The sequence below is a fragment of the Elephantulus edwardii genome, unplaced genomic scaffold (assembly GCF_000299155.1).
Source record: "Elephantulus edwardii isolate Elephantulus edwardi_28Jun2011 unplaced genomic scaffold, EleEdw1.0 scaffold00055, whole genome shotgun sequence".
In the NCBI taxonomy this organism is placed as follows: domain Eukaryota; kingdom Metazoa; phylum Chordata; class Mammalia; order Macroscelidea; family Macroscelididae; genus Elephantulus; species Elephantulus edwardii.
In genome coordinates, this window is record NW_006399805.1 from 8,061,172 (window position 1) to 8,072,975 (window position 11,804).

Sequence of the window (11,804 nt, forward strand, 5' to 3'; positions counted from 1 at the left end):
CCCTGGATGGGGTGACTAGACAGTGTGGACCCTGGGTGGGGTGCCTGGATGGCGCACACCGCAGGTGGGGTGACTAGATGGTGAGCACCCTCCTTGGTGAGTTGAATGGACAATATGCACCCTGGGTGGGCCAACTGGACAGTATGCACAGTCATGGGCGTGCGGAGGCCTCTGGGCACTGGCCACCGTGTCCAGGTGTCCTTACCTTCCCGCACTGTTTACACTTGCCCTCCTGCCGCCGCCGGTGCACCCAGTGGTGACGCACGAAATTCTGGAGGGAGAGAAAGTCAGAATGAACACAAACACTGAGATGCCCTTTTCAGTATTTCAAGAACATCTATTTCCCTCAGTCATCATCAGCTAAACTGACCTGCACAGAAATTGGATATATAATTGCAGGCCAAAAGCCTTGATTCCCCCCAAGAAAATGAAGTCACCCCTCAACTTCCAGATGTATCACGTGAGGAAACCCTCTGCTGTGCACAGACTCCAGCTCAGAGCACCCTGGAAGACAGAGACCTGTCCCGGAGGGTTCCGAGGCCGACACCTTTATGAACATGGATGGCCCCATCTTTCCCCCATGGTGAGTTCAAACAGACAACCTTGGGGTGAGCAGATGAGTGCCTGACGGCTGCCTGCCAGATCACATGCCCAGACGTCACATATCCCGTCCCTTACCTGTTCTTTCTGGCCAGCATGTTAGACGGTCACCACCACTGTCACCTGATTGTCTCACAAGCCACACCCTGTACATATCTGAAAGCGTGTTTCACAATTGCGCAAAAAGAAGTGAGGAGGAGAGTGGCTGAGGCAACGGTAACCGGGCCAACTGGGGAAATGCGTGTCTCGTGTTCTCAGTACGGAAAGAAGGCACACAACGTGCCGGCTCAGAAGAATAAGGACTTCCATTCTCAGGAAGAAAGAGATTCCCAAAGCCTGAGTGAGGTAAAGCAAGTTTGGCACTTAGTAAAGTGAAGAAGAGGGAAACTGAAGAAAAAGATGACACAGACAAGAGATGGAGATGTGTCACTGGGCCCTTTGTGAAACCGTTCACACGGGCGTGGGTTGAGATAGCATCACGGTCAATTCCTGCGTCACATAGAGACCTCTCTGCCTCCCAGACAGCTATCAATATGGGGAGAGCCAAGCATTTCCCATCACCACATGCTCTAGAAGACACTGGAAGGGGAAGCTGTTGCTGTGAGTTGACATGTGTTCCCCAAAAGGTATGTTTATGGAGAACATTGTGCTGAGTGATCTAACTCAGTCCCCTAAGGACAAATACTGTATAAGACCATTACTGTAAAATGAGGATGAGGACCCAGGGTGGGGGAGGGTGGGAGCAGCAGGGTTAGGATGGGCAGGAGGGGGTGCGAAGTGTTAATCATAGGGTCACACAAGTTGATGGGGGGAGGGGAGAGGTGAAGGAAATGGGAAAGATTCTGTTTGAAAAACAATGACACGAACTTTGTAAATATATCAGTATAAAATAATTTTCTGAAGGCAAATTCAAGTCCTACCTCCTCGCCACCCTGCACCACGGGTGCATGTGAACATATCTGGCAATGGGAACTTTGTGTATTGACCAGATAAGTACTGCAGTACGAATGATCCAACTTGAACGGTAACATTCTAAGAACAGAAGAGGCACAGAGCCAGGCAGACACAGAAGGGGGACGGCCATGTGGAGGTGAGGCCAAGGCCGGAATGGTGCCGCCCCACGTCAAGGAGCAGTGGGGTCACCGGAAGCTGGCAGCAAGAGGGGAGAAGTCTCCAGTAGCCCTTCGGAAACAGCCTGGCTCTGTAGACTCCGTGGGTTTGCCCACACGGTGAGGCAAGCATTTCTGTTGTTGAAGCCTCCTAGGGTTTGGTAGCCGAGTGGTGAGGAGCTGCGCTGCCAACCCAAAGGTATGTGGTTCAATCTACCAGCTGCTCCGTGGGAGAAAGATGGGCCACCTTCTCCCAGGTGAGTTCCAGTGTTAGAGCACCTGCCGGAGGCTCAGCTCGGGGCTGGTTCCAACCTGACAGTGCATAACAACAACAACAACAACAACAACAACAACAGGATTTGATACTGCTGTCGCAACCTTAGAGACTAGTACACAGGCTGCAGGTAAATGCCGATAACTTGCATACGAATCTTCTAAATTACTTCCTGCTTGTGTTTCTTGTCTTTTCCTGGAAACGCACACTTTACTTGAGACTAATATTTCATTTGTAAACTTTGGCTCCAGCCTGTATTTTCCTTTAAGAGGTCCTTTAACCAGACATTCAACACATATTTATTAAACGCTCATTATGTGCCCTAGAACTGCTTTAAATATAGAGAAAGCTCAGGGTTGAGGGAGGAGAATGTGACAGCCAGGCACAGCTGGCACTAGTGTAGCTATGTGCTGTCAAGAGGCTCTGACTCGCAGCAACCGTAAAGGACAGAGGAGAAGGGTCTCACGGGGTCCCCAACACTGCAGTCATTCAGTGAGGGGGACTGACAGTGGGTCCACACAGCAAGGACGGTACGGAGGGCTCAGGCCTGGGAAGTGCTTCCTTCTGCTGTACAAAGGTCAGAAACAACCTCCTGAGGCCGTAAACTAAGTGCAGCTGCACGGCCGTAAAACAGCAAAGCCAGGTTCTATCACCATAATAATTTTTAGAGTCCATCAATAATCCTTGAGTTATTCATACACTTATTATCCTCAAGCATTGAGTAAGAAAGAGGCTATTACTTACAGATGTCAAATTATTTCAGAATTTCTATTCAATATTGTTTGCTGAAGCACACAACAAAATTGGTCAATTTTTAAATACCTGACTCAATTTGCACTATTATTCATGAAGCATTTGAGGAGATCTTGGATAATATTACTTAATCCATACAGCTTATTACTAAGGAAGCTGAGGTCAGAAGCTCTCAAGGTGGAGAAGTGGCACAGGTGAGGCAGGTGATGGGCAATCCCTGTTCTGGATCCGGGTTCTAGGAGTCTGAGGTAGAAGGACTCTAACCATCTAGTGGAAAAGAAGCAGAGATGTCATTCAAACCCAAGGCAAGCTAAGTAAACTACCTATGACTCCCAAATGAATAATAATTTGTCCTAAGTTTCAGCTTAAAAATCTTCTCTTAGATGAAGAGTCCTTTAGCATTTTGAGAAAGTGGACCCCTTTAAAATTCATTTAAGCAATGGGCATCCACTAATTTGGTGTCCCTGGTACAATAAATCTGGGACAAATCACATGAATTATTTTCCAAAGCTTACACTAGAGGAGACAGACAACAGACATGCAAATAAGTCATCAGCATGAACAATTCCTGAATACAAAGTCCTCCGGAGGGGACAGAATAAGGGACCTTGCTAAAGATAAGTGTGCCCCTACCTAGGTAGAGGCAGCATCCGGGTAAACCTCGAAGGGTGTGATATGCAAACCAAGGCCTAACTCTAAGAAACAGCCAGCCAATCAGAGTTAAGCCCCAGAACCTGGAAAACAACTACCCAAAGGTGAGAATTTCTCCAAAAACTAGAAGAGAGCTGAAGGGGTTGAGCAAAGGTCAGATCAGCAGGATGTTTAATTCCAGGGCAAGGCGTTTGGATTTTGCTGTAAGAATTATAAAAGTCACTGAAGAGTTTGGGCTGTTTGGGCTGGTATTGCCATGGTGCAATTTTCATTTTAAAAATCTCACTCTCTTGAATCTCGGGTAGATGGAAGCAGGGAAATTAAGGGAGAAGCGATGGAGATATGATTGCAGTGGTCAATGGTACCTTAGACCAAGACCTTGACAATGTAAATGGAGAGAAAAAAAAGCATGTGTTTGAAATGTATCTTATAAATAGAACTTAGAACTTGTCAATGAATTCAATATTCAGCCTTCTCTGCTTCACGAATTATTTCAGGTAAACACATCAGTCTCTTCCTCCTTGGAGGAGCCCTGTTGCTGCTGTGTACCGGGGCGTCGGAACCGGCCCATAGCTGGTCCTCTGGAGGGTGTTCCGAGGCGATTAAGTTAATCTTGGAGGAGATGGCATAACTTCTCTCAGGGGGCAGCTAGTGGATCCAAACCATGTACCTTTGAGTTGGCAGGGTGATTTCTTACCGTTAAATCACCAGGGCGCCCTGTAGTAGTTTTAGACAACCCTTTAGTCCTGTGACCAGGGGACCATTTTAAATCATGAAATCAGGAACAAAACTCGCACAAGTGCTAGAAACGCAACCCTGACTAGATCATGCAAAGGGCACTGTCCTATTCTGTGCCACTCTCACAATCTCTGACACACTCGAGCTCATTGCTGCAGTCACTCTGTCAACCCACCTGGTTGAGCGTCTTCCCCTCCTTCGCTGACCCTCCACTTTTCCAAGCATGCTGTCACTTTTCAAGGAATAACTTCTCCTAGCAACCTGTCCCAAAAGTACGTAAGACAAAGCTTTCTCACAGTTGCCTCCAAGGAGCATTCTGACAGCATCTTCTCCAAGACATAGCCGTTTGTTCTGTCAGCAGCCCATAGGACATTCTCTGCTCTTCTCCAAAACCACAGCTCAGGGCATCAATTCTTCTTCAGTCATCCTTATTTATTGTCCAGCTCTCAGCAGCATAGCAAGTGATTGAAAAGATCATAGCCTGAGTCAGTTGCATCTGATCTTCAAACTACTATCATTGCTCCTTACCTCTAGGAGATAGAACTTCTATTTTCTATAATACATATTGTGACCACTGGGGTGAATGGGAAGTGGCTGCATCATTTTTAGTGTGTGCTGTCATGTGGTGGAGACCTTAAAACTACATGGAATTGAAGGAATGGTGTCATTTCACCAATCCCAGCACCACAGAGCCCAGGGACACAGATGTCCCACTAACTGTATCACTCGTTATGCATCTGTCAATCTGACTTAGTCTAAGGAACAGACCTCATTCCTCAAGTGTTCTTAGGGATTTCAATGACTTAGGGTGACAGAAGAATTGAGGCCTTTGAGCTGTAATGTTGGAGAAGAGCACTGATCATCCCATGGACGGCAGAGAGAACAAACATATATCTTGAAGAGGGTGCAGCCAGAGTGCCCTTTGGAGGCAAGAATGATGAGCCTCTATCTCACATACTTTGGGCGTGTTGCAAGGAGGTGCTATTCCTTGTATATGGGCATGATACTGGGAAGGGTGGAGGGTTGGCAAAAGATAGGAAGACCCTCAACCAGGTAGATTGACACAGTGACTGCTGCAATGGGCTCTTGTGTGTCAGGAAGTGTGAGATGGTGCAGGATAGGACAGGGTTCTGATCTTTTGTTCATAGGGTCGCTAGGAGTAGTACTCGACTCAACGGGACCCAATAACAACAGCAAGGAACATACCACACCCAACCCACTGCCAGTGAGTTGATGTGCCTCTAGGTGACTCTTCAACAGGACTTCAGGACTAGAAATCTTTATGGGAGGAGAATGCATCTTTCTTCGTGGAGTGGCTGGTGAATTTAAACCTCTGACCTTTCCGCTAGGAATGCAACACATTCCACCAGGGCTCTTTAAGGAGCATAATATGAAGAAATCATCCAAGAAGCTGAACTACTTAAAAAAGGAACTAAGCATTGAGATTGGAGCGAAACTCATTACCAACCTCTACCATGCAGCTGACACAGCCTTGCTTGTTTAAAATGAAGAAAACTTGAAACACTGATTAAGCTCAGATGAAACTGCCTTAAGTATAGATTACATACAATTCAACATAAAGAAAAACCAAAATTCTCACAAGTGGACCAATAAGCAGCACTGTGATTAAAGAAAAGATTGAAAATATCAAAGATTTTGTTTTCCTTGGATCCATAGTCAGCATCGTGGAAATAGCCATCAAGAAAGCAAATAATACCTTACATTAAGCAAATCCAGTCCAGAGGACCTCTTTATAGAGCTAAAGAGTACAGATGGCACTTTGAGGACTACGGTGTATCCGATCCAAGTCACTGTGCATTCATGGGAAAGCCGAGTCCTGAATAAGGAAGACCAAAGGAGAATTGATGCTGCTGAGCGGTGCTGCTGGAGAATACCGAACATACCATCGGCTGCCGATTCAAAGAATATTGAGCATGCATGGACTGTCTTGGGGAAAGTGCAGCCATAGTGCTTCTTGGAGGCAAAAAGGACAATGCTTTGTCTCACCTACTTTGGGCATGCTGGGAGGGGCTACTCCTTGGAGAAGGACATGATGCTGGGAAAGGTGGAGGGTCAGTGAATGAAGGAGGACATCATGCTTGGAACGGTGGAGGGTCAGTGAAAGAGAGGAAGACTCTCAATCAGATGGAAGACTCTCAACACGGTGACTGTGGTCATGGGCTCAGTGAGTCGTGCTCAACTTGATGACATCTAACAACCACAACAATACAGACTGCCAAAGGATAGCTCAGTCTGTCGTGGAAGAGGGGCAGCCAGAATGCTCCTAGGAAGTGAGGTTGGCCGGACCTTGGACCCCAAGAGGGGGCCAGTCCCTGGAGAAAGACCTCAGGCGTAGTAAAGGAGATGGTCAGCAAAAGACGTAGCCCTTTGAGAAGATGGGCAGATGTGGTGACTGCCGTAGTGGGTTCAAGGAGAGTGGAGACTGTGTGGACGGCACAGGATGGGACAGTGTTTCATGCCGTTAGCACTATGAGTCGGAATCAGCTTGATGGTCCCTCACAACAACAACATAGTACTTAAAATAAATTTTCGTATTATTCCATTATTGAAAACATATGGTCTCAAAACAAATTCAAAGGAGAAAAAATTGAGTCTTGAAAGAGATCTGATCTCTGGTCATCCAATGAACCCCCTCCTCGTTAGTTCATTCCCACTCACTGACCCTGTAAAATAGAACAGAATTGCCCACAGGGTTTCACAGGCTGATCCAGGACATGGTCTTCACAATTACTTGTTATGCGTCAGAGACCTGGACAATGACTAAGGATGGCAGAAGAAGTATTGATGCCTTTGAGTTGTGGTGCCGGAGAAGGGTCTTGAACGTACCATGGACTGCCAAGAAGACAAACAGGTCTGTCTTGGAGAAGGTGAAACCACGTTTCTCCTTGGAAGCTAGGATTTTGAAGCTCCACCTCACTTACTCTGGACATGTGGCCAGGAGGGACCGGTCCTTGGAGAAGGACATCATGCTCGGAAGGGTGGACAGACAGCGCAGGAGAGGGAGACCCAGGATGAGATGGATTGACACAGTAACTGGGGCAACGGGTGGTGTGTCAGAGACAGTGAGACTGGCTCAGGACAGGGCAGGCTCCACAACTGTTGTACGTAGCATCGCTATGAGTTGCAGGTGACTCAACAGCACATAATAACTCTTTATTGAAGTCGAATGCCTCATCTTCCTCCCACAGAGCAGTGGGGGAGTTCGAACCGCTGCCCTTTTTGTCAGCAGTAGCATGTTACCCAGGGGTGCCAGGTCACACTCCTTAAAGTCTGGGGAACAGCTAGGAATCCAATGTCCAACGGTAAATAGAGGTGTGTTTGAAACAGAACTCTCAATTACTTACTTCTCTGGGAGATCTAGAGCCCCCTTCTCGAAACGTGGGTTTACATCTGAAGTTAATCTGAGATTTAAAGAGAAAAGTATATTATGTTAGAGATAAACACAGAGCTAGGTTTAGTGACCGGAAAAGCCAACAGTGACAGGGTAACTGCAAAGCAAAGCCCACAGGAGTAAGGGACAGAGTGTAACATTCAGTGTTTGGATATTGTTTTGTTAGACCATGTGCGAGACTGCACTGCTTCTGTAAGCTCAGCCCACGTCCCATCATCAAAGTCAGAGAACCTTTGAACAACAAAGCTCCTGCACCGCCAATTGGAGGAACCAGGGGAAGAGGGAACGATTATGGCAGTAGAAGCCCCCAGCAAGGCTATTCCAGGTAGTAAAATTAGGAAAGTATTAACCGGAGAGATTTGTAACATTAGTCACTCACATACACATACACATACACATACACATACACATACACATTCTGAGTGGCCACCTCTGCCTTTCATTCAGCTGGGGACATTTCTGGATATATTTGCCAGTCATTTTTACATACGTGATAACATGATAAAAAGAAAGAATATAGGAATGAAGGTGGGGAAGAGACGGGCTGAGGCAGCAGAGAGAAAATAGTGCAACAAACGTCTGTGGTCAAGGCTACAAAAGATTTGCTGCTGACACAGAGGGCAACTGAGCTGGCTACGAAAGATGATCTGATGCCAGAGAGTAACACAGAGTTCAAGGGCACCGTTAGTGCATAAAGGACCCCAGTGAGGAGGAGGAGGACGAGGAGGAGGTATGAAATGCGGAGAAAAGAGCACAAAGTGTGTGGGTGTTAAGAGCAGAAAACTCGCTGACTGGGAGTCTTTCTCTTCCCCCACAAGGCAGAAGGACGGATGCACAGAGGCTGTCTCCCCTGGAAGAGACACATCACTGTCACTTTCAACCCCACCTTTCAAACAGAGGAACAGCCTGCAAGGGGTCTCAGCATTTCCTCTGGTTGGCTTCTCTTCCCTACAATCAGAAAAGGCCAACTCTCTAAGGATTTTTGAAAAGATATTTTAAAAAGTGGCGACTGGGCCGACTCTGAGTCTGAGTCCCTGATAGTGAAGAGCTGCATCCTACAGGGTCTCCCAGGACTGATTTTTTTTTTTTGAGAGATCAGTGATCCTTTCTTCTGTAGGACCTCGAGGTAGCCTTTTATTTTTTTTTCCCCTTTATTTCACCGAATAATGCCTTCAAGAACTATTCACCTTATAGCATGTGTTTATAGCAACTTAATCTTTATAATATTATGTTCCTCTGGGCAGTATCTTTAAAAATAGTAGATATTTCTTGAGCCACTAACTTTTAAGATAGCAGCCAGGCACATTAATTGTTTGTGCCAGCCAGGGACTTCTTTTAAAAAGGCTGAGAAATTTCTTTCTCTTGAAGGACACAGCTTGTGGGAAATCCCCCAGGTGCATAAGAAGAGGGTACAGGAAAAATTAGCACATAAAATGCTTTTCCTGTAATCTCATATTCCCTTGTCCCAGGATTACCATCAAAATGATGCTCACTTTCACTTCAGCAAACAATGGAGTGAGTTAACCTCAAACATTCTATTTCCACTGTCAAACTGGTGAGAAGGTTAGCTTTCCAGTCTGTGAAAAGGGAATTTGTTTGCGGAAAGCGGGTACTTGGGGTCGAAAGGCCTCCCGGACGGTGGTGGACACCTGACCAGTCGCGATGCAGCACCAAGGGCGGCAGGTGGCGCCGTCTCACCTTCTCCAGCTGTTCAATGCAGGCAGCGTGGACCACAATCTTGCAGACTGCACACTTCCTCCGGACAGCAGATTTCTACAACACCCAATTCAAAACACAAGAAAAGAACGTTAGCAGCCTGAGGTGCGGGGCCCCTGGCGTTAAGGAGAGATGATGGTCATTTATATGAATCAGCAAGTCCAAAACTTGGTCTTCGTTCAATAAAATGGCGAGTGCCAACTGTCCTTCAGCCCACAGGTAACGCCTTATCCTCATCCCTTCAAAAGAGAATAAGCTTGTAGTTTGAGGTCATCCAGTGAATTCTGACTTATGACCCATGTCATTCTGATCTATGTCACAGAACGAAACAGTCCCCTAGTGTTTCCCTCCAGTGGTTAGTGCTTCCAATGCAAAGGTATGCAGTTCAAATCCCTCAGCCACTCCTGGGTGAAAGGCAGTTTCCTCCCACACGATTCCCTGCCTCTGAAAACCTGCAGGAGGGTCAGCTACGAGTCGGTTCCAGCTCGCTGGCACACAACAACAGCTACAATCTCAAAGGGAGACGCTCAGCAAGATTTCTTCCCTGGAGTGACCGGGAGCAAGCGCACCGCTGGATCAGTGTTCCTCCTGTATATTTATTAAATGGCATCGACCCAGCTATTCTGATTCCCCAGGCCCTTGAGGAGCAGAGCCCCCCGACTCAGTGGGTAAGGTGGGGGAACAGGGTGGGAGAGGGCAAGAAGCCTCACTATGGGATTACCTGAGGCCACAGGGAGGTTATAAGGGCCCTTTAATGAGGCTGAGGTTGGAGGCACTAATTTCTCTTAGGTTGGTTAGGCTTTCGAGGGGCTGTGGTCCCTCAGCCTCTATAGGGGAGAAGAAAGAGGAGCTCTTTTCTTTTTTTCCCACTTTCTACATTAACCTTTTTCTGCCACTTTTTCTCCTTTTTCTCTTATCGTCTACATTTGGGACCCCCTAGGAGTCATGTCAGTACCCTCAATTGGTATGTTCCCCTTTATCTGTTGGCTCTAATTTGAAAACAAAGAAAATACTATTCTTTAAATTTTAAAAAAAAAAGAATATTTTTAAAATGCTAATGTTGTATAGGGCTCCAAACCTAAAGGTCAACAGTTCAAGTCCACCAGCCACTCCCCAGGAGAAAGATGAGTCAGTCAGCTCTCATTAAGATTTACAGCCTCGGACACCTAAGCATATGATATGAACACATCTGTTCATGTAATAACTTATGTTATTTCTAAGTCTCATAGCCCACAGGTATTATGAACTTCCATTGCACAGGTAAGAAAATTGAGGTTTATTCATTTGTCCTTGATTGTTTAGAAAGTTAAGGGGCAGGAAGCTAATATGCAAATTTGGGTCTAAATTCAAAGAAAGCATTCATTCTCAACCATAAAAGATCCTTCCCACGACTTGTCAGTTTACTGTACCAGGGTGTCTTGTGTGTCACTGTGATGCTGGAAGTCACATATTCAGACTTCAACATCCAGGGCGAGGAGGTGCCTACTCAAAGCAGATTTGACCTCAAAGATATGGATGGAGTGCAGCTTGTATGACCTTCACTCCCTGATGTACCACAAGTCAAAAGGAGAGTAAGGAGCTAGAAGCAACCATTAACAACCAGAATGTATGAACCATGAATCTGGGAAAACTGGAAGTCATCAGAAATAAAAAGAAACACTATACGGCATGGGTAAGCCTGGAGGACATAATGCTGAGGGAAGTATCTCAGTCACAAAAGGACAAACACTGTATAACACCATTGTTATAAAATAGGACTGAATTGGGATTTGGTGGGATAATAGGAAAATAGTGGACAGATAATGGACACTGCCTTGGAACAGTTGGGGGAAGAACAGTCGGGAAGGAATAGATGATTAGGCATTGAATGTATAACAACAATCTGGAACAAGAGGTGCCTTGCTGGGTGGACTCGGACGGGGAGGGAGGGTGAAGGAATAAAGTGAGCAATCATGAATAAATTAAAACAATTTTAAAAAAAAAAAAATAAATAAAATGGAACATTTGAAGATAATCAAGGCATTAATGAGCTGAAAGAGGTTAGAACTGGGCATTTCAAATATGGCAATACTCTGATCTCCACTACACCTGGAACGGCAAAAATGAAGAGGAATGTCACTAGATTCATCATCAAAAAGAACATTTCACCATCTCTTCTGAAGAACAATGCTGCCAATGACAGGAACATTTCAAACGTCAACAAGGAAGAACAATGACATAGGACTTTTAAATCTACACACCAAGCGCCAGGCCAAAGATGGAAAAGATTCAAGATCTCCACCAGCCTGTGCTGTGGGAAATTGATCAAACGTCCAATCAAGATGAATTGATAATTATTACTGATTGCCACGTAAGATCTGGAAACAATTAAGAAGGGTTGGTAGCTGGGAATCACGGCCCTGGTGATAGGAATGACACCAGATATCACATGATAGAATTTTTTTAAGAACTGAAAATGTTGTTGTTGTTGTTGTTATGTGCCGTCGAGTCATTTTCGACTCATAGTGACCCTATGCACAACAGCCCTAAACCCTGCTCTATCCTGCGCCAA

General features: G+C 45.9%; 1 protein-coding gene across 1 annotated transcript in view; it reads right to left on the minus strand.

Annotated features, from left to right (window-relative positions):
* DGKI (diacylglycerol kinase, iota) overlaps window positions 1-11,804 on the minus strand; it is a 341,252-nt gene that overhangs the window by 278,283 nt on the left and 51,165 nt on the right. Inside the window, exons 4-6 of the mRNA XM_006887211.1 lie at window positions 9,236-9,310; window positions 7,491-7,547; window positions 206-271 (exon numbers count right to left, since the gene is read on the minus strand). Coding sequence (XP_006887273.1) covers window positions 206-271; window positions 7,491-7,547; window positions 9,236-9,310 — 198 coding nt within the window. The remainder of the gene's footprint in view (window positions 1-205; window positions 272-7,490; window positions 7,548-9,235; window positions 9,311-11,804) is intronic.